The sequence below is a fragment of the Ceratina calcarata genome, unplaced genomic scaffold (assembly GCF_001652005.2).
Source record: "Ceratina calcarata isolate Rehan_Ccalc_2016 unplaced genomic scaffold, ASM165200v1 scaffold60, whole genome shotgun sequence".
Classification (NCBI taxonomy): domain Eukaryota; kingdom Metazoa; phylum Arthropoda; class Insecta; order Hymenoptera; family Apidae; genus Ceratina; species Ceratina calcarata.
This window is the reverse complement of record NW_017177240.1, coordinates 497,652-520,099: the sequence shown is the minus strand read 5'-3', so window position 1 is coordinate 520,099 and position 22,448 is coordinate 497,652. Positions and strand designations below refer to the sequence as shown.

Here is a 22,448-nt window from a genome sequence, read left to right as displayed (position 1 = left end):
TTTAATTCCCCATGCGCGAAACAGGTTTCAGTGAAGATTAAAAATGCACCGCGAAAATGAGAATTACACGGCCACGAGTGGAATATAACGAGTGTGTAATTCTGTAACCCACGGAACTACGCGACTAAATTAATTAAGCGCGTCTTCGTTCTGACCGATCAACTCGAATCAAGTAATACGTTAATTCATTGTCAAATAAAAAACTTACTGCTCATTTTTTATATCATAAATTATTATCTCATGCTTTTAATTAAATGAAAAAATAGAATAAAATAAATGTCATTAATGCCTCGATGGAATTTGCATAAGTTTAAAGTAGATTGCAGATTTTTATGCAGAATAAGACGTGGTATTAATTTCAAAAAAATGTTCCAAATATAAATTTAAATAATAAGTAACATGTAGTTAGCTTGTAAAATACTATATAATTTTGACGTACATACATGACATGAAACAACGTATTTACACGTTCGTACTTTTGTACATTGAACTTTCTTATAAATGCATAAAATCCGCATTTTAACTCTCAGTGTTTCTCCAATGCTGCTGGAATAAAATCGTACAGAGAGGATCTATACGCAACAAATAAAAGTGCAACCGCGTTGATGCACTACGATGGGCGCGCGTCGCGACTAGCAAAGTCGGTTTTCTTAGAAAGACTCGGATTCGGCTACATTTACACATTTATGGAATATCGATTTCCGGTCCGCCCCGCGGGTGGAGACAGCCTGAAAGCTTTTCGTATATCCGTCGCGTCGCGTAAAACCCATAGAACCGTAACCGCGGTTTTAACTCGGTCGAATTACGATTAAAAGAATCCAACCAAAAGAATTATTTTACGAATGAACGAACAGTTTTCATAAAACCTGTAATAAAATTTTAGTGCGCATTTGTAAAATATCTTTCTCTTAAAGAGGAGTTCGCGTAACCAAAGAGTGCGTAATAAAATCTAGTCGAAAATTTCAGAAAATCGCTTGCCAATATCGTAACCACAAGCAATGGTCGAAGTTATGGAACGGCTGGCAGATTAGAATTTCTAAGAACATCGTTTCGGATGGCTTTGAGGGAACGTAGGTATCCAACCATAACTCGGTTCGAGCCTCGAAAAATCTCGTCGACTACGGGCAAGGTTGATAGGTATTTACACACACGTACTAAAGAGGGATGCGAGCGAAATTGCCGTGGGTTTTGCGGAATCTCTTTACCCCGAAGCGTTCGTACGTGCGCAACTTTAAAACTCGGTGAACAACTTCAGGGGTAAAAATATGATTCGTTCCCTAGCAGCGGGAAAGGCACGTAGGTAAATCCTCGCTGTAGATTTGAAAAATGTCCGGATATAATTCTTCCCCTTCTGCAACGCGCGTCCCACCGACTGACACGTAAATTCGCGCGTACGAAGACCGATTCCGCGGTGGGCTTCTCCTGTCCGAGATAAAATTTTATTATGCATCTCGCGCGGGTAGAATGTGCGATTTAAGCGAGGAGAAATTTCGATTCACAGGCTGGAATTTCAAGGCGCGACTTAACTATTTTAAATAAAATTCTCGACTCGATAATATATAAACTGGAAAGAATCTCTGATGAGATATTAAGTATTTCTCGTCGTATTCGAAACAGATTCGTACGCATTTTGTCTTTGGGACACCCTTTAGCATTTTCTCCCGAGGAAAGTATCAACTTCCAAATCCGATCAAAAGCTTTGCGGGCGTTCGCACAGCTGCTACCGCGGTGAAACGTTCCTGAAGCTGTTTCGCCAAGTTACCTCGCAGAATTTCTGAATTCTCTTACCGACGTGCAAACGTCGACAGCGCGAAGCAAGAAACTTTCGAATCGTCGGTATTAAAAACGTCTAATTCAACGATAAGACTATCTACCGGATGCAACGACATGATAATCGGCGCTTATCCAAGTAAAATATCGATTGTCAGGTATTTAACCAGGCGGCACAATGGACTGCGTTTGATAAACGGTATTCTATTATCGCGTATCTTCGACCATAATCGCGCGTCGTCTCGTTTCTTATCGCGAGAGAACTGTCTCCAGCAATAAACCGAAAGAATCTATCGGGAGAAACTCGGACTGAGTGTGAGTTCAAAAGTACGACAGCGATCGTTGTCAATTATCGGGTATACGTCTCCGTAGCTTCGTAGAACGGGAAGACGAGTTAAATCGATTAGAATCCGACGGCGTCCCTTGTAATTGAAAGTTGCCTTCAACCAACGGCAACCATCGATGAAGAAATAATTTCACCGTTGTTACCTTCGTTTCCATGAATTTATCTAACGAACAAGATCGAATCAATTTTATAGGAAAATAAAAACTGAAGCGACCAAGTTCAATTAATCAACTGATTTTTCCGATATAATTAATTCGCCCTGAATAAAATGTGAGAGCGAAGTCCGTGAATCAAGACTATTTCACAGAATCGCGTGAGAACAAGAACAGGAATATCAATAGTCGCAACGGTTGCCTGCGCAATTTAATCAAGCTAATTTAGCTGGAAAACCACTTAATTACTGCCTTTGTCCGATCAGAATTCATCAGGTTATCAAATTAAATATTAAACACATGGATTACGTTTTGATGTATTCGATATACTCCGCGAGTAGTAAACAGAGAGACGTTATCTAGCCGGTTTTAATCCTCGAATTAATTGTAAGCACGCTGTTGATTCGCGATATCGCGCCGGGTCCGTGCGAATTTTAACGGATCGGCACGACGTACGCTGACAAATATCACTGCCTGCAGTCCGACCGGTGAAAACTACTCGCGGTCCGACAAGCTGGCCCTCGTGAGAGATAAGTCGTCGCGTTTACAAGTGGACGGCTACGGAATACGGAACAATGAATGCGGAAGGACGGCCAGAAAAGGTCAAAGCCTGGCTGGTATTGGCTTCCGGGGCGGCGTGGCAGCCTGGTCAGTGTCCGGTCCGGTGAAATACGTCCGCGAGTACGAACGGCCGTCCATTTGTCGGCTGTCTACCCTGTTACACCCCCGAAGCAGGCCATCGAGCCGCTGCCACGAACTTCCACCCCCGCTGTTACTGGCTCTGCTCTCCATTTCTCAGCATCCCCCGGTCCAATTTAACGAGAATGCCTGCCATGCACACCTCCCAGACCATTCGTACGGATTTGCCGCCCGTTGTCGATAACCGGTCGCGAGTCTTGGTCACTTGAACGTCTTTTCGTGCCCCGACGCGCCTAATCCATATGAAAGATTTCCTGACGTTTCATACAACGAGTTCTTATTTCTCCGAAATCCCTTTCTCGTTAGGTTCCGAGTTTAAACAGTCGGTCTAGTTGCTCTCGTTAGGATTACGCGGATTTAAGATTCTTACTTTAAAGGTTTTTATGGAATGTACAATTATTCCCTTTCTGATTTTAATGATTGCCAAAGGTAGTTGATGAACGATTCGCAAATACATTAAAGTTTCAGGAATTCTAAAAGGAACGCTCCTTTTTTAGCAAATGTATGTCCGCCCTCGCAGGAAGAATGGTCGGTGCAAACCAAGGGCCGGTAATATGTTAACGGACTGAGTTGAACTCACGGACGGGAACGGACGGAGGGGAAGAGGAGCTTTCGATGCCGGACGGAAGGTCCAACAAGCGTGGTGGCTTAGTGGCTGTTTCCCTCATCCTGGCCATTACTCAAGGACTTAGAGCTCCTTGCGTTCGTGCAACTGGCTTGTCTACGCGGCGGTAGAAAAATAACTTTTATCAGTATCGGAAGAAAGACACGTCGAACTCGTTCGAGCGACAACTATACACGTTAGATTTGAACCCTGAAAAGCTTCCAGACTTCCTGCGGCCAAATAAAATACCCTCCCTTTATATTTGTGCAATGAAAGCTCTAAAGAAAATGCGATATAATAAAAACTAACTAAACAGATTATTCCTTCACGTTGTAAAGACTTAAAATTCATACTACAGTTCTTCTACTGCCAACTATTGATAATTTAATGTACGATTCGCAATACATTCTCACGACATAAATAATCCGGCAATGCAACTGTGAGCTTAGTAGGAATTAAATGTAGCGGAGAACAATGTGGAGACAGTGACGTAAAGCCTTTAGGCGTACGATAAATTGGACCGTTCTCCCTTGGAGACCCTATCTTAGGGCGAACCGACTTTTTTCTCCCGTTTTCTCCGTTCGCGAAGCGTGCCTGGGAAATGTACGGCACTAGGAATCGACCCGTCACTTTGTACCCATCGTTAATGACCCATCGAGTTGTCTCACCGTGAAAAGCATCATGGGAATCGCAAATGGTATCTCTGTTCGGAATTTTACATTTCCACCGATTCGATTCCTACCAATAAATTTCCTAGAAGCGTTCCGCGAAAACTCCTGCCAGAAAAATAAGGAACAGGAAATGTGAGGTCAAAAAGATAGGATTGGATGGATACCTGATGCCCAGGCCTTTGGGGCCCGAACGCCTTTGTTTGGATCCGAGGACGTGATGCATAGCTTCTCCGGGGAAGGGCTTGGGACTTGGACTCGATGTGGACAGAGGACTGGGTGGACCCAAGTACTTTTCAGACAGCCTTCGACGCCTTAGCGTCGTGTCTTTTGCGACCTCGCTACGATTAAAAATAAGGATTGTTAATAAACGGAGTTTTCATCAGCTTTGATTTAGTTTTCTTACTCTCCTGTTTGGCGTCATCACGCGTTGAGGAGATACTTCAGCGGACGAAATTACAATGATACTCGGTGGCTCACTATTCCACGCGAAATAATAGAGAAGAAAGTTGTGGACCGCACAATGGCGTTAAGATTCAAGTGGAGCAGTTTACGGAAACTCTCGGCGAACCAATCAGAAAATAAGACATAACGGTGTCGCCTTTATGCATTATTCATCCCGTACCTCCGGCCGATTCTAACTACTCGTCATTGAAAATTCAAGACGATTCAGGAAAATACACTTTCGTCCACTCGTGTCGTTTACAATGGCTGTAACCGAGTGCCAGTTTACCTTCGAGTAGGTCGGAAAATTTACACGGATCCACCGGCTTCGAAAATTGTCTGGCGTACAAATTCAAGACGCAATAATGTCTCTCTATGGAGTCTGAAGAAGGAGTTAGGTGATCGCTCAAGGAATGCGTGTCGCTTGGTGTACGTACGAGGTTGTAAGGATGTAAAAGACAAGAGCGAGTGGAAACGAAAGAGAAGAGAAAATAAGAGAAAGAGAAAGAGAAAGAGAAAGAGAGAGAGAGAGAGAGAGATCCAAGCGTCTGGCACGAAACGTATGGAGCCGGCAGCCCGCCGTGAAATACTCCATTCAATGGCGTTTGGTCCTCAGCTGGGGGTGGGCAGAAGGAAGGTTCTTAGGGTACGAGTGCGCAGCGTGTGCAAGTTATACGATTCAACATTCGGTGCGCACACATAGCTGAGGTTTGCGGGCCAATCTGCAACCACCTCCGGAAGGTCGACCGAGGGAGGTCTGCGTCTGACGGGAATAAGAGAGGCGTCAAAGTCAGCGGTTCTCAACAAGTCTTTGTCGACGTCCTTCTGCTCCGATACGCATGGTCGTATCATGTACGTACGTTTATTTACAAGCAAGGCTGCCTCGAGGTCGTTACATCACTCGATTAAAATTCCACTCTCGATTAAAATAGAATCGATATCGCACGCAGAAATTCGATCCAACTAAGTCAGCAATCGTAAAGTGGCTTTCGATGCGCAACTATCTTCCGTTCTACGTTCGATCTGCTTACGATGACAGTGAATTTGTAGGATGCGGCGTCATCAGAAGCACAGCTGTTCGAAGTATGTTTCACTTTAAAGCATGTGACGAACCCATGCCATCGTAAATGGAGCCACAATCCGGATGTGCTCTTCTGTCAGAAAGCCGTCCCGAGGATGTCGCGGCTGGAACTACCTATGCGTCGCGTATTTCAAGCGAAGGTCGTACCGATATCCAATTACCAGTGTGCGTGGCTTGCACACACGATGTGCACTACGCACACAGGGATGGTGTTATATAAGACCGTCGCCGTTCTCTCACGGTGCACGCCGAGAAGAGGAAACGCGCACACGCGCGACCCCGGCGAGAAGCCACTTTGATTCTCAATTGGTTGTTAATTCATGTCAATTATCACCGACCTGTTTATCGTGATTTCGTAACACAGCGCAGGAATGTGCGCGCAAACGTGTCAACTGTGTTGGTTCGACCCTGGAAAGTGCCGCGACGTAACTGAATTAAACGGCTAACACGCTTGGATTTGTAAGTACAAACGATTCCATAGTAAACTTTCCGGACGATCAGTTTAAATCGAAAGAAGCGATATTCTAGCTCGCTGACTAGCAACGACTACGTTACAGAAAAACTGAATAAGCAGAAAGAGTGCATATCGCCCAATGCTTGAGTAGCGAAATAAATTGCTATTTAAATCTCGACATAAAAATCTGCGGTCCATCGGATAAAATCATTTTGCAGGAGACTCTAAACATCTAGGATTCGTCGTCCTTCCAGAATTTCACAAGCCTGTTTTGGCGTTCACGAATTGTGTACCGTGGAAAGCTTACGTCAAGCCACGATGTCCAGGTTGACTTAGGACCGACGAAGCTGTCTGGGCATGTCGAAATCAGCTGCCAATGTAAACTCTCTACGACGACGCTCGATAACACTTGCTAACACGCCGTTGATTTCGCGAAGGAAAACAAAATGTAGATCGTGCTGGATCTTACTCGAGTCTGGACGCTACAAAAAATTTTCTAGTAATACGAAAATTTATAGAAACCTATAGAAGGCAAATGTAAAAAGTTTAATTCAAGTTTTATCCACTTCACAATCGAAAATAAAATACTTGAACATAAATAATCGTTTGTGTAAATCGAGGCTCCTAAAGATTTTTTAATAATGATTGATTATGATGATAATTATCAGATATTATTTACACTTGACGATATTTCAGATATTATTTATACTTAAAGATATCTCTTTTTGGCTCTTCTCCGCTGTACGTCAAACAGTTACAGAGCATCTCCAAGTTATTCCACGTTTCCTTATCGTATGAAACGTTCGAGAAATTCGAGAAAACGTTTAAGAAGAAAAATGATCCGACCATTTCCACTGTCAGTTCTCTCATATTTTCCCAACTTCCCAACCTTCTATCGAGTTTCCTTTTTCATTTTTCCGCATTTTCGTTTCTTTCGCGCGGAGACATTTACAGTAATTCGTTCTCCACTATGAAAAGGGCAGATGCTACGTAGGAACATACATATAGGATACTGCAAGATGTGTGAGTTATGAAAGGTAATTTAAAAAATCTTGTCCTGGCACGTCGTGCAGATCGTTTAAATAAAATTGGAATATATAGAGAGAACAGGAAACGATTCGCGTAACCTTCATGAAGTATCGTTAGATCATTTGGGTCAAGCTTTTATGCGATCACACAGATGAAGATATATGTACGTACACCTGAACGAGTACATGTATATAATTAATAGAAACGACTAGTTATCCACTACTAACAGAATCAAGTTCGTTTTTTACTCGCGACGCTGTATCTATGCATCACTCGTGAATATGTAGTCCTTATTCAAGATTAACGTCATATTTGTTACGCTCGCGGCGCATATAATTTTATGCGCTGGAGCCACTTCTGCTCCGCGATATTACTCCAACACGTGATATCTCGGAACACGTAACCGAGTTTATTACCTCAGCATCAGGGATATAGAGTTTCAATACCAAAACTCTGAATACGGTTCGCATTCAGCTAAAAATCATATTCCTTATTAAACAGATGTAACACAGTTTACAATCCAGCGACTCCTGTACTAATAATTTACATTTTGAAAATCAACTAGCACAGAAGTACGAACGATTCGAACTTCTAGTAGAATCCATGAGAAACATTTCTCGCCTTCGTACGTTAAAATGGTTTTAAACAGGCCACGAAACGATCGTGGGCGATTCGCCTCGGGGCGACCTATGACGACCGAGGAAAAAATAGTCGACGGGAATGTAACACGAAATTCGTGACACCGCGCTTGATGCGTGACTCACCGTGTCTAGGTTGAACAAGCTCGAGACCTTCTTCAGGAACCCGTCCTGCGACTTCTTCTTACGCCTGGTGGTCATCCTCTTCGCGTCCGATCGATCCGATGCAAATTAATCCAATTAAATAATCTCGCGCTTCAGACAGCACCGAGCCACATACTTTTCTCACGGAACTCGCGCGATACCGGGGCACTTTAATATAAACAGGACGCGTTTGCGTTAAAATTAATTTGCTTCTCTATCCGCGTGGTTAGCAGAAGGAAACGTGGCCAAAGTACTTCCTAATTAAAACGACGCCGCTTACGAATTATTCAAATAATAATTGAACGAACGAAGGATATGTCGAATCGTGTACGAGCGCGACGTGCAATTAGAAATGATTAGGTGTCGATAACGCTGTATCCTTTCGCAGGCAGTAAGTCGTACGCGCGAGTTTAACGTGGTGCCTCGATGTGAAAGTACCGCGATCGCTTGAAAACTCAATCTAACGAGGAAACACGAGACCCAGTTGCACAGACCGGTAATTTTATATGCGTCAAATACATCACAGATTCGGAGTCGCGATTACTCCGACAAGGAGTCGTATTATACCTACCCCGGCGGCCTATTTCCTTCGGGCTCGTGCCGCATTTATAATCTCACGCAAATGCAACCTAATTGATAAAGCCCAGGGACGTCCTACTTGAGTCGGTTAATCTGAATCGCTTCGCGAACGACGGAGGAAATTGTTTCGTACCTCGCGTGAACGTCGTCACGTGCCTAACAATTATGTAATATGTAATCAATGGCATTGATAAATCGCATAATACAAACACGTGGTTAAAATTATGATCGGATTAAACGAGCGAGTAAAATAGAAAGTAGGCGCGCGCAATAGGTAAGGCTGTTCGGAAGATGAACAACGTCGATTTTCCGAGGGAAAACGACGGAAGGTAAAAAAATCTAAATCTCATCCGGGTCGAAGTTTACGAAACTACGAGTAGTCACGCTATCACGTACACAACCGAAAACCGGAGTACGAACAAAAGGTTAGTAGATGCACCGTAAAAGAGAATGCATTCTCCTGTTCGACCGGTGAACTGTACTCTCTGGGCGATCGATCAGTGAAAGTACGGAGTACAAAGTGGCACACGAGTCTCGTCCGACTTGATATTTTTATGAAACGTATCTACATTCAAACGATCGTACATTTACAAATATTTCCCAAAACTGGCATCGTTTTAACAAATTTTATTATAAACGAATCAAGTCTTGCGTCGAAGTCTAAAATAGATTTAACGCGTTCATTGCTTGCGAGCGAAACGGTAATGAATGCAGGTACTTTTTAATTTTTATCATGTTTTACAGTAGAATCGCGACACAGGCTTCCCCTCTTACGTAGTCGTTTACACACTACGCATTCATACGTGTGTGTAGACTTATATCGTAAACAGGTTGTCCGTCCGTCTCACTCTAGTGCGCGCGAAGCGTACTCCTGTGCAGCGTACCGCGACGAATGACGACGCGGATAAGGAAACTCACGATCCCGAAGCCTTCGTTCGATTTCCACGTGGACACACGCTTCTTCGCGCACGCACTATCGTTTATACATGTGTGTGCAGGTAACGGACCTTGTTCACTCATCGCGAGATCAAATGAAAATCTCTGAATTACTCGACGCGAACGCCATTGCTCGTGAAAGTAAAACAACGATAGGACGTCAAACAGGGTCCGGGAAAATGAGATATACTGTTATATTCTTGCGTTCTTCGCACGTATCGTGTTATTCGCCACGTAATGACAAGAAACGTAAATTACAAAAATCGTTCCCGAGAATATTCTAATTACGTACGCGTGGAGTACAGCTCGTTGACTGTGTACGAATGAAATTTTGTTTGCTTACGACAGAGAGAAGGATATACGACTGTAAGCTTCTACTCGAACTTAATGGCTGTTGTAAATGCGATATCGATATGACGATACGATAAAATGCAACAATGGTGAGCAAATAGTCATGCGTAAATGGGTTTGAATGAAATAAAACAACGAACATACGAATTTCCTAATTGCCACGTGTTCCTTCCGCTAACCAAAAAAAGCTGGAAGCAAGACGCGCGAACGTCACGTTACCTCTAAAGGAAGACAACTGATTCACACGACGCACATTTAAATGATAACGAACAGACGCATTTGCCTACACTACATGGACACTGCACTGTTATCCGGCGGTTTGTTGAGTATCACCGTGTGCCAGGACGCCTGTGCACGCACGATTCTCGCATTCCATGGGAAACACGGACGCACTCATACACCCATGAAACAGGTTGCTCCTCGAGCGTCTCGTCTCGCTTGAAAACGAATTTTCTGCCGCCTGTAGGGCCACGATATTTCTCCCGGCAAGCGGACCAAACGCAGGGAAACAAAGGATGAACCCAGACGCGACGAGTGTCAATATGTACAGAAGAGTTCCTCGGCCACATAAACGGATCGCACCCCTGCGCCAATATAACCACCTCTTTTATACGACCGTTCGACACCGTTCACTGCTTCGTTTCGTGCAACCGAACACGAATGAAACGAGCACCGGTGGCGCGACAGACAGAGGTTAGAAACTACGCTCGAGCGGAGTCCTTATCGAGCTCGATGTCGTCGAACAGCGGATGCCCCAACGTTTCGCGGACGACTCAGGTTTTCGCAATGGTTCGTACAAGTTCGCGTGACACGGTTACACGCGGCTCTGGTATAATAGCGGCCGATTAAAATCACCGACGCACCGGTCGCTGGGAGGTTAGGTCGCCACGGACGCCTCCTCCTCCACCTCCTCGGCCGCTTTCTCTCTCTCGCGCCTTCTTCTCGATCACTGATACTTCACTCTCAGGTACGCGCGTCGTTCGGAGGTACGGAAACGTTTTTCCCGCCACGTGATGCGCGTTCGAACACCGATCGAAGAACGGTCCCGATTCTCGCGTACCGTGGCCACCACCGAAAAACTGATACGACCGTACGTGCGTACGTACGCGAACCGAGGTGAAACGTCAAGAGCCCTCTCCGTACGCTTTACCGTGCTGACCGTGGACGGGCCTCTTTGCTTGCTGACGTCATCGCTCGGCCGCCGGCATGAACTTCGCTGCACGCACGGAGAGTGCCGAGCCGAACCTCACCGGATCTCCACGAACCTGCACGATCCTCCTCGCGAGAATTCCGCTGCTGGGCGGAATCCAAATAAATTTTTATTCCTATTCACTGTTCAACAGTTCCTGTTTTCCCAGGGGGTTGATTCAACGTTATATTTCTACCACGTAAACAACCGCATGCCCGAAGAGTGACGGAACAGGCATTCAAGTACGAACTTTCCTACATTCCATTGTTTATCCATTTCTATTCTTAATTAGAACTCGTCCTATTCGAGCACTTGTAATTCAAAAGAAGTCTATGCATTGTTTAAGTGTCATTAATTATTAATTTCTGGAATGTTTCCTTCCTCTCAGAAAACAGACTGCTTTCCCGGGCAACAATAATGTAGTTAATAAATTTTTTAACAGCACCGCGCAGTCTATTATGGAGCTCGCGACCCCATAATTTTTTATCCGTTATTTCGAACAAAAAAATGGCCAACTCTACACGAAAGTACTGGAGCTCTCCTACCCGCGTGCCACTCTTTTTCCTTCTCGTTTCCTCCTGTGCCACGCTTTCCTCTCGCCAGGAACCTACTAACCGTGCAAAAGACGTTCGTCCGTTCCCTCGGCGATGCCGTTTCGTGCCAGGCCCCATCGCGCGCGAGGTCGCACGCCTCTTTCGTGCTCGAGGGAAATGCAGGTAGATAGGAAGATACTGCTCTGGGCACATTCCTAATGATAGGCAGTTTACACGAATTTCGAAAACTGCCTGTGCACTATTCTGTTTGCAGACGCTTCTTCGTATCGCAGTCCTAAATATACTTGATACATATTTATTACTGGCTATTTGTAGACACAACGACGCATCTTGATTCTAATCATTTAGGAGGAATGAATTTCCAAATGGAAAAAGACCGTCTACGATTCTCAAGAGTCAAGTCTACCAAGATGTTGGATAGCGGCACAAAAAACCGCGTCTCGTTTTGGTAGCAAGAATGCGCGTAATTACTCTCGCATTTGCGGAAAGGCTCCTTTCCCTTTCGACGAGCTCCATAATTGGAGGAAATTTCTGTTATCGCCGTTGCGTTACGTCCGAGGGAATTTAAATGCAACTTCTCGACGCCGCGAATCCACGAGTTTTAAATGCTTTACGAGAAACGTTCGAATCGTTCTGATCTAATCTCCCGAAAAAAGCGTACTTTTTATTGCGAAGTTAACGGAACTTGTTCAGTTGTGCAAATTAGAATCTTTCCGAGATCTTCTCGTGGAACCAGCGCAGAACACTGAATACCTGGACGATCGGGACGTTCAATGATCGCAGTCGAGCCTCTTTTTATGAGTCACCGTTTTCGAATTCAACGACCCGGGATTAGAAGCGTTTGCAGAAGCGGATCGCAATTTTGTCGTCCTTTCATGTAGTCTGAATGGTCAAGAGAAAGAAGACAGCTGCCTCCGGGTCCTCGCAGTCGCTTGAACCCGTGATTGCTCTCGGAAAATAAATACGACTTAAATGCCGAAAGCGGCCGCCGGTTTCCATGCCCTTTTCCTTCGAGCGCCTCGAGCCGCGTGACCCGGAAACTTTGAACGAAACCTTTAGAATTCCGTGGAAGGTAATTTCGCCGGTGTATTTCGCGTGTTGCTGCGTATGCTACTGGTACGCGGGGCGCCGTCGCGAAACAATGCCAACGCTTAATGCTTATCTGACTGACTGCAATTTGCATTGTTGAAGCGTCCTTCTCTAGCTCCGGGTGCCCGCCGAAATCGTGCGTCGCGTCGATGCATCGAAACTCGCTCAACGTACCACGTAACGCTCCTTTGTGCGCTCCCTTGAACCGATTTCCGTCTGAATTTCCCTACATTCTATCCGGAAATTGCGTAAAGGCATGCAATGGAACTTCTGAAGACTATCCGGTCGAAAATTGATCGCGATAGAATGTCCTCACTTCGAACGATACATATAATCTCGCTACTGTAAGGAAGGACAGGGTTTAACCAAATCCGTACTTAGATAACTTTATTCAGGCAATAATACAAAAGAATGTTTCTTCTTTATTAATCATGATTAATGTTCAACTGACTGACTCGTCCCAATACGCCGTGCATATGTATAATTGGAATGGGCAATCGTAGGAACATGTTCAGCCCCATATGTCATAATGAAAACGAAGGGTTGTGTTTTATTCAATTCCTCATTTAGAAAATCCATGGTACTATAATAAATCCATCCGGTCCTTCATGTAATCCATTTGGAAATATTGAACGATCCCTCGCTGGTACCGCCAAAAGTAATCGAGCTTGTTTGCCTGGACTCGATGACATGCCTCTTTAAAATGTACTTCCCAGCTTTCCATTTAATTTGACAACCAATTTGCCTTACCTATCTTCTTAACGGTTGCCATAAAATATCGACGTTTGTGGAAGTTATTTATGATAACTTTATTCAGAATAATACGAGATTGTAATTGTTGAGGGTCAACCTATCCTTTCAACTAATTCTTATTAACTCCGCAAAAATCAGACGTGTACTCACTCTATATAAGTCTCCACTTAAATTCGTCTCGAAGAATCAAATTGTAAAAACAAATGGCTTAAGAGTTTGGATTGAAGAAACAAAACAATAATGTATAAGTACAAAAATAATTAAGATTCTTGTACATTTAGTTAGTAGTTTATTTTCAACTACTAGAAACTAAGAACATTACAGGAGATACGTTTGACATTCCAGTATATCATATCATATCATATCATAAAATCAGAATATATTCAATTTATCAGTGATGTATACTGATATAAACTGATTTTGTACTGCCTCCGGATTAACGACAGTACAGAAAACACTACAAGACATAAATTGATTAAATACTTGTCAATGGATTTACTCCAATGTTTCGAATTGTATATGGATATATATTGATTTTGTACTGTCTCCGAACTATCTCGAAAGACAGTATAGAAAACACGTTATAAAACATCAATTGATTAAATACTTGTCAATGGATTTACTCCAATGTTTCGAATTGTATATGGATATATATTGATTTTGTACTGTCTCCGAACTATCTCGAAAGACAGTATAGAAAACACGTTATAAAACATCAATTGTTTAAATACTTCCCATTCTTTGGAAAATATTTAAACAATTGATGTCTTACAATGGGGTGGATCGAATATTCTTAATGTACACACGCAACAACTACATTTTTATTACTACGAGCATTCTTATTATTACGGTCACGCGATGAGCAGCCTGGTGCATTCTGAAAATTAATATTAAGTATTTGATATTACAGTTACACGTTTACACGCGTAGCACATCAATTGCATTCGAATATAAAAGAATTCACAGCAATTGAAAGTAGATCGAAAGGAACGTCAATTCCCTAGCTATGAAATAGAAAACCTGTCAGCGAATGAACTGAATGAAACATAGAGCAAGCGATCCACTTGGATTGGACATTAGATTCTGTCTTTCATCGATCAGAAATCTGTTGAAGAAAGCCAGTTTGCGTCGGCAGTGTCGTGCCGATTGAGAATTCCCATCACGCAAAAATTAAGCCAATGACGGTTTCGTTTTACACTGATGGAAATCCCGATGGAATTGACGACGAATACCGAGACGAATTTAGCCTGACATGAAATGAGGCTCGCTAGTAATGCTAATGCTGACGAAGATTATCAATATCGTGTTCAGCATAGAATTTAATTTTCGTATGAGTCACAGACCTAACGACGATTGACTGGCACTACAGTTCGGGTGCTTCATTAGTAAACTGCGAATCAAATATTTAGAGTACAGTTTTACAGAATGAGACTTATATATGTTTTTTTCTTAACTTATTAAACAGCATAGATATTGCTTTTAATATTTGTTGTAAAATTGCATTTTGTGTGCATTGTTAAAGTATCGTCACACACGACGCATGGGTTCACCTCGCTTTTATTTGAATTGAAGCAAGAATTGGTACCGTAAGTGACACCTATGTGTAATACTACTGTTCTAAACTCTGCCGATAAGCTGCTTGACACGCTTGTTTAAACGCTACTTCTCATTCAATTGAAAACGTACATGTTTTATGAATATAAAATGCTCCTATAAAGTTTGTCTTCCTTAAATTAAGAGTAATGAAAGAGGATAGGAGATGGGTTGTACGAAAAAGAAACAATACTAACAAAAAAAAACAATTGGCTTTGTGGTTTATTGCATCGAACAAAACGGAATCCAAGGAGAATGCCCGAAGAACATCCCGGAACATAATTAGCGAGTCGCGAGGGTTGTTCCGTCCCTTTCCCGCATTTTTCAGAATTTGTCCGCGGTTGAATCTCAGCAGCCTCCGCCTTCCGTGTAACCCTAGTAATGAGAGAAAAAAAAAAAACACGCACAGCGAGGAGTAGAGGAAGTTAGCTGCCGAACACCCTGGGCCCTAGGCTAATCTCTCATAACTGGAGTAGCTCATTTGCGGCGGGAGTCGCGAGAATGCTCATCGAGGAATAAAAGAGAACCCGAAAAAGAGGGATAAGTGGAGAGAGCAATGCGTGTTACGACAGGACAGACAAAAAGTGCGGGCGAAGATAAAGCTAGAGAGGAGGGTGGATTGCGGTAATTGGCACCAAGCCCTGTTTCCCGTGTTAGTCACCGTGATACAACCTGCGCTCGTTTTTAAGTCATTAAATACCCTGAAAACGAACGAACCATCTCTACCAGAATAATAAACAGCAAGCATATTCATTTTATTTTATAAATCCGAATCCATAAACGGTGCTGGTTTGTCGCAAAGCATCGTGATTATGTTACTTAATATTTATACATATTTAACTCCCTTCTTGTTAAACGTAAATGATTGGACAGTTAATATTAAATGTGCATCTCGATACGAAATAGAAAATCTGGTATAAACACAATTTTCTGCCCCGATTAGCACAAAGTTCACTAATCACCAGATATTCTGATATTCGGCGGAACGCAACGATTCGTTCATTTTGTCAATACGCTCAGATTGTATCTATAGCCGTATTTCCGTAAAAGCGATTTCGTTCGAAGCTCGACACGGCAATCCAGTTTGCACGAATACTCAACGATTCCCGCGAGAGCTCACGCTCGCAAACCGCGGACGAGATTTCGTTTCACATTTTTTTGTGCGCGACAAGCAAACCGTCGGAGATTCAGTTTGGAAGATTTTTCAATCCAAAAGATAGGTACATTTGATAATGGAGTCGATGACACTGAGTTTCACGCCTAAAGAAAACGATGATAAAAGGGGCCCGTCTGAAGGATTCGGCTCGAGAGCTTTTTCGCCAGAAGAAGAATCTCGACGCGAAATTGTCCGCCGTGAACAAAGGAACAGGAAGAAGTGATCTGCTTTGTATCGTTACAAAGAGAATAAAGCCGGCAGGGGGATGGCGAAGCGGGTGACGTATTGTGGATATTCGAAACAAGAAGATGGAAGATGAAACGGATCCTCTCCAGGGAGGACACTATCGAGGGACGGTATACCTCGTTCGAGTGCCTATGTCAAGAACCATCGACCGGAACTCGATTCTACGAGCTACTCTCGAAACACATGAAAATATGATTGAAATTGTGTAATGCATTATCATTTAAAACGAAATATCTTTTATGAGAAAAGAAAATAGATTATTTCATTATCCGTAACATTAACATCCTAACTCGGTTAGTAAATCCCAAAGAAATCTCAGAGATGAGAACGCGAGTAGTTGAACTTAAGAAGAAGTTCCTGCACAGAGTTTACGGTATCAAGGTTTAACGAATCTTTTTAAATTCACAGCGCGCGTCCCTTAACCAGTTGATTTCCCAGTTTTTTCAGTTTTTCTTCCTCGTTACTCCTACCCACTACTGTATTTCCACGCCGGTAGTTCCCGGGTGGTATCAGCGAGGGGCATAGCCCTAAGGCAAGAGCAAACGCGATTAGACGGTACACTAAATCTTATTCAACCAGCCTTCATTGTTAAGTGCTTCCACCCGTCTTTCGTTCCTCGTAAAATGCGTTTCCACGACCTCGCTCAAATGCCCTTCGACGCTCCGTCCCGTGAAAATGTTCTTGTACACTCGAGAAACTCTTCCATACCACGTAACGTCAGTGGCTTCATTTGATTCTATTACAATTTGTATGTCTGACATTCGTAGAAGTGATTTCATCTCTATTTTTATCTAACTAAATTACTACGCTAAGTACTACGTTTCTAATTAATTAACTAATTGGAACGACAATATTATGAAGCTGTCAATGGGCGTGACGGAAAACGCGAATGGAAATGCGAAGCGAATTTCAGCAAACATCGATTAACGTGTAGGAGATATTACAAGAGAGGATTCGGCGGGCTGGTAAATATTTTCGCAGGCGCCTAGTCGCTACGCCCCGACTAATCGCTAGTACTTAACGAGGAACAACCCTGATGCAGCAACCGCTCGTTGTAACCGTCGCGTCATTAAACCGCAACACCCTTAATAACGAAGAGATAGATACACTGCAGGTTGGAATCGCGTAACCAGATGGTAAGAACTCGAATCGTATGCATCACTGTCACGCAAATTGCTTTCGTTCCCACCCGTGTATACTCTATCACCATTACTCCCGGCCCTGCCGTTTGATCGTTTCCCATGTAACTTTTGCCGATACCACGTGATGTATATGCAAGTGCGATTCAATTACGTTTATCTATTACTCGAAATCAGACAACCGGTGATTACTTTTTCAAACTTTCTAAGAATGATCAGTGATGTCATGCAGAATTTGCTATGTTACATTAGTATCTTGTTAGAATGAAAACATGCATGGCACTCAACAACACGCGTTAGAAACTCTATTTGATTTAGCAATTTACTCAGATGTAGAAGTGAGAAGGAAGGTTAATAGAATGATTTGATTGAAGAGAATAAAGCGTCATGCTTAAAGCAGAGGCTAAGCAGTAATCGCAACTCGATTATGAATGCTCACCTGGTCTCCATCTTGTCCTTGCCAACTGTCATGGCTCTGTAACAAAAAAATAAATTGGACTTTGAAATATAGTAAGTTATTAAAAGAGTACAGTTTCCAATTTGATTTTATTTGTACATAATACGCGAGGTCGAGAAACAATTCAACGCGATTGCAATATCAGTTAGTACTTCACCGACGGACACGCAGTTTCTGCCAAATATCGTGGCGTATTCATGCCAAATGTTCTGAAACGCATTTTATTTGCGGTAGAACAAAGAGCTGGCGCGGTATTCCACCTGTGAACCGGCCACATCGCCATCCAATTTTCCACTCTACTATCCCGCATCTCTACAGCGTCCAGATTTATACCTCGAAATTTTGTCTACGATTATTCGGGTGATCGCAATAATATTTTGCAAAAATACTCGTCAGTTCCACTGACAAATCAGAAAACCGGTGCTCGAATGTAAATTGATAATGAACTAATTTGAGATAGAAGTCTTTTAAACAAAAATTAATTATCACTTCGTCTGAAACATTGTTTTTTGTCGTTTGATTTATTCATAATGAACTAATGAACAATCGTTTTTTGGGTAAACGCATGATTTCGATCGGAAGGTCGTAAGTTTATTACGGTTCATTAAATCGATGTAAATATCGCGAAGCGTACCGAGAGCTGTTTTATCGGATGTGGAGATCGAAAGCATAGGTGGGGGGTCGCTGGAGTAATGTTCAGTCACCTCCTAAGATTTATGACTGCGCACGTTGCATTGGTGTGCTGTAAAACTGATTTCCGGCATTCGTTAAGACATACATACATGCTATGTATGTATGTTGGGAACTTTTAGAAGTTTCATTGATATATCGTACTTCATGATTTAAATCATGATGCTTTAAATCCATGTTGACAGAAATTAGATCTATCCCTGTACGTTTGACATAATTGATAAGGAATCTTGTACTAAGCATCACGAGTCCTGAGGCAGTTACATGTATTGTATAATTCGGATTCATCGGAGTTAATGCAGGGTTCTACGAGATAGTTTGTACCGCATCCCACGAGCCCAAATTATCCGTGTCACATCTGTCGACAGCTATGCTCGTTACTAGAGATTCTATTGTATAATTTTCAATAAAATAACTCATAAATCCTTCATCTGTTATCTAAATTTTTTATAATACAATTGTTGAACTTATTTGTTATTTTATATACTTCAATGGCCAAGACATATACCACGCCAAAGTATTTATTTAATTTTGTTAATAAAATAGGAGATGGTAAAGGTTGTAAGCCAATGACAACGTATCGTATGTTAACGTGCGAGGTATGACAAACGCGATACAGATAAGTCGAGGAAATTATTCCTATGATGTGCGATTGATACCTCTCGACCAGTTAGTATCAAAATCCTATGACGAAACGGAAGCCGTATTTCTAGCGAATTCGACGTCTTACAATTAGTCGGATAATGCTGATATCGATTTCGCATGGTTGAGGAAAATCAGAATTTCTAAAAATAAGAAAGATGCATTGTAACTTACTATCAGTTGTACCTAATATATCCTGGCTGTCCAGATTTTCTGACGCACCGGAGCGAAAAACGCGTCGAAGGCCGACGAACCGAGCGTTCGCCAATAGGCCGGACCTCCGCGCCGGGTCTGCTTCAAGGGCGACCTTTCCGGAAGACACGGTACCGTGGGGAAACGGAAAGAACTCGGCGAATCCGCCGGATAGTCCGCCGCGGACCTTCCCGCATACGCGACTGTCTGGGGGATGTCCTGGAAACAGGCTTAATGTTCCGCAAGTTCCGGATCGTATGACGGGATGTGGACTTGGACGCGAGCTCGCTCGCGGACTCGTCGGAGTTTCGCCGAGGGCTCGCCGAAGGGGCACCTGCCCAGACGGGAACAGGCTGTCGCGTGGAGGTCGGTTCGGGGGGAAAATTAGCTCCGCTCCTTCCTCTCCTCACCACCCACCCCTCCGACTTCAAGGGAGCCGGGGTGTGACGACGGCTAAAAATCCCCGAATGGAGACTTGAACGTCTCTCCCGCGCCGGGAGAGCGGACTCGTCGAAGTGAGGGTCGTCTGGTGAACGGTCCGGGGCGTAGAAACCGCAATGAAGACTTGGAGCCTTAGCGCAAGGCGGGCTATTCGTCAAAGTTGCAGCCGTCGATCGGTTCGTTATTTTATATTATAATGTACTGTCCTTTCTTAATTACTATACGCAGTATTGCAATTACAATAAAAATAAATGGGAAGGTAGTATTTTAGGATAATTGGGAGGAAAAGACAAAGAAAAGAAGGATAACACCTGCAATATTTGAGTTGGTAAAAAGAAATTTAATTATCTAACAGAAGCAAAAATTGCATGAAATGTAGAGACGAAACCGATGTCGTTGCTAACAATGGAACAGAGGAGGAACGGTAGTATTGTTGTTTGTGTAAATTACTGGTAAGCATTGTTTAACGAAACATCAGTCTCTCCACTAATTTGTAACCGTAGTACTCTGTTTATAATACTCCTTATAATTGAAAATAATGATCGGGTTTTGCTTGAAAATTGCATGCTTGATGCATAAATGGAAATATCGTGTTACACCGAGATATAATTACACAAATTATAAAGTTCAATTCAATTACGCGGAATAGAACGCGAAAACGAGAAAGAAATAGACGGCATTAATTAAATTCCCCGCGGTATATGTTTTTAATCAATGTAGCTAGTCCCGACGGATTTTCCGAGACAATCCTTTTCGGCTAAACTTAATTGCAAAGTTTCGTAGCCGAGGAAATTGGTACATTCGTAACTTTCGACAGCCACGGGGATGATACCTAAACTAACAACGCTCCCCCGGAACTTTTCTCGTTTGCCGTCAACTTTATCCAACGCTAGTGGGTTACTTTAATTGCAAAGATGTTATTTACATTGCGCTTCAGCTTTGTCTGACAACGTGGTTAATTTCATCGACTTATAATACAGAATTACATCGTCTCATCTGATAGTACTTATTAATACGCGAATATCGTTAGTGATCGAATTTGATACTTTCCTCTGGCGATAACAAAACGAGGGAGGGGATTTCATTTTTTATCATCGAAAGAACGACTTCCTACGCTTTTATGTAACACAGTATAATGGTTTCGAGTGGAGATAGCGGATACCACGCAACGTCATCGTTGAGAGATATAAAAAAAAAGCACTTACCTTCTAACAACTTCCCCTTTTACATTTTATTGGCGCCCTTCTAGGCTACCCTCGCGTGTGTCGTTCGATTTTTCAACTCAGGCTGCCGCGGCTTATGAACTTGCACGCGTGACCTGTATCGATTTTTAATATCCTCCGATATAAATCATCGGACAGAGGTCGGTAATAATTTCGCGATGTAATAAAGAGAATTTCTGCTCGGCGATAAATCGCGCGAAATAATTTCTACGACCCGATGAGATCAAACGCAACCGGCTATAAAAATATTCTTAATGGAGAAATGACATTGCACGGAAAGCCGTTCACCTCGCGCGAAAAATCGTCGTGATTTATCGATGATGAAAGCAGCGGGGGCGGCGACGACTATGCCCAGAGGACATAGGATACGTTGCACCCGGTAAAGGGATGAATTTCACTAAGGGATGAGAGTAGGTACGCGTTTCCCCTAGATAGCTAAACTTACGAGACACTCTGCTAAGTTCTGGGACCACAATTTAACGGCTAAGGGAATTAGATCGACGACGTACGAGCTAAGCGGAAGCCGGAACACTAAATCGACTCACACCATTGTTTCTATTATAGTTCATAGCAGCGTACTAATCAGAAACGGAGTAATCATCCCTCCTTAGAAACGTTGCGAACTCGATATTGTAATAACAAAAAGTCACAGTATATATGAGCTGTTGTGTTCGTTACTGGTTAAACATTGATCAACGTGTACAGTATTGGAGCGAACTATACATCGGCGTAATATAATAATTTGCAAGACGGCTTACTCGAGAGGCATAAATTTTGGCATTGAACACCGTGAAATCTCTGAATCTCGGGGACGGAGTTCCCGAGTTGATCCAGGCACGTTACATCCTCTAGATGTGTCCTAAACTAGTCGTAACAAATAAGGAATTTCGTGTAGGAGGATCCCTTCGGCATCCCGGAATTCTGCCTTATCGCGTAAAGCCAGTTGTACACGAAATTCTCCGGATGGTCAAATATTTCCGTGCGTTTTACAACTTGTAACAAAAATATTTTAGAATTTTTCAATGAAGCTTAAAACAGATTTTTTTCCTGAATCTGTGAAACTATATTACTAAATGTCTAATTGTTTCGTATGGTAAAAAATGAATTCTTGTTCAACAGTAACGAAATTTGTTACAATATAACTAGGCATTGCAGCTAGCAAGAAAGCAGAATCGAGGCATCCAGAGGA

At 42.8% G+C, this 22,448-nt stretch overlaps 1 protein-coding gene across 22 annotated transcripts in view; it reads right to left on the bottom strand.

Moving 5' to 3' along the window:
* The window catches only part of dlg1 (MAGUK family member discs large 1), a 421,217-nt gene that overhangs the window by 87,044 nt on the left and 311,725 nt on the right, over positions 1-22,448 (bottom strand). For 20 of the 22 annotated variants that reach the window (XM_018032920.2, XM_018032923.2, XM_018032921.2 and 17 more), the window contains one exon: positions 18,054-18,089. In XM_018032920.2, coding sequence (XP_017888409.1) covers positions 18,054-18,089 — 36 coding nt within the window. Of the gene's footprint in view, positions 1-8,011; positions 8,504-10,114; positions 11,019-18,053; positions 18,090-22,448 lie in introns of those variants that run through there. The other 2 variants (XM_026817683.1, XM_026817684.1) reach the window with 2 other exon arrangements.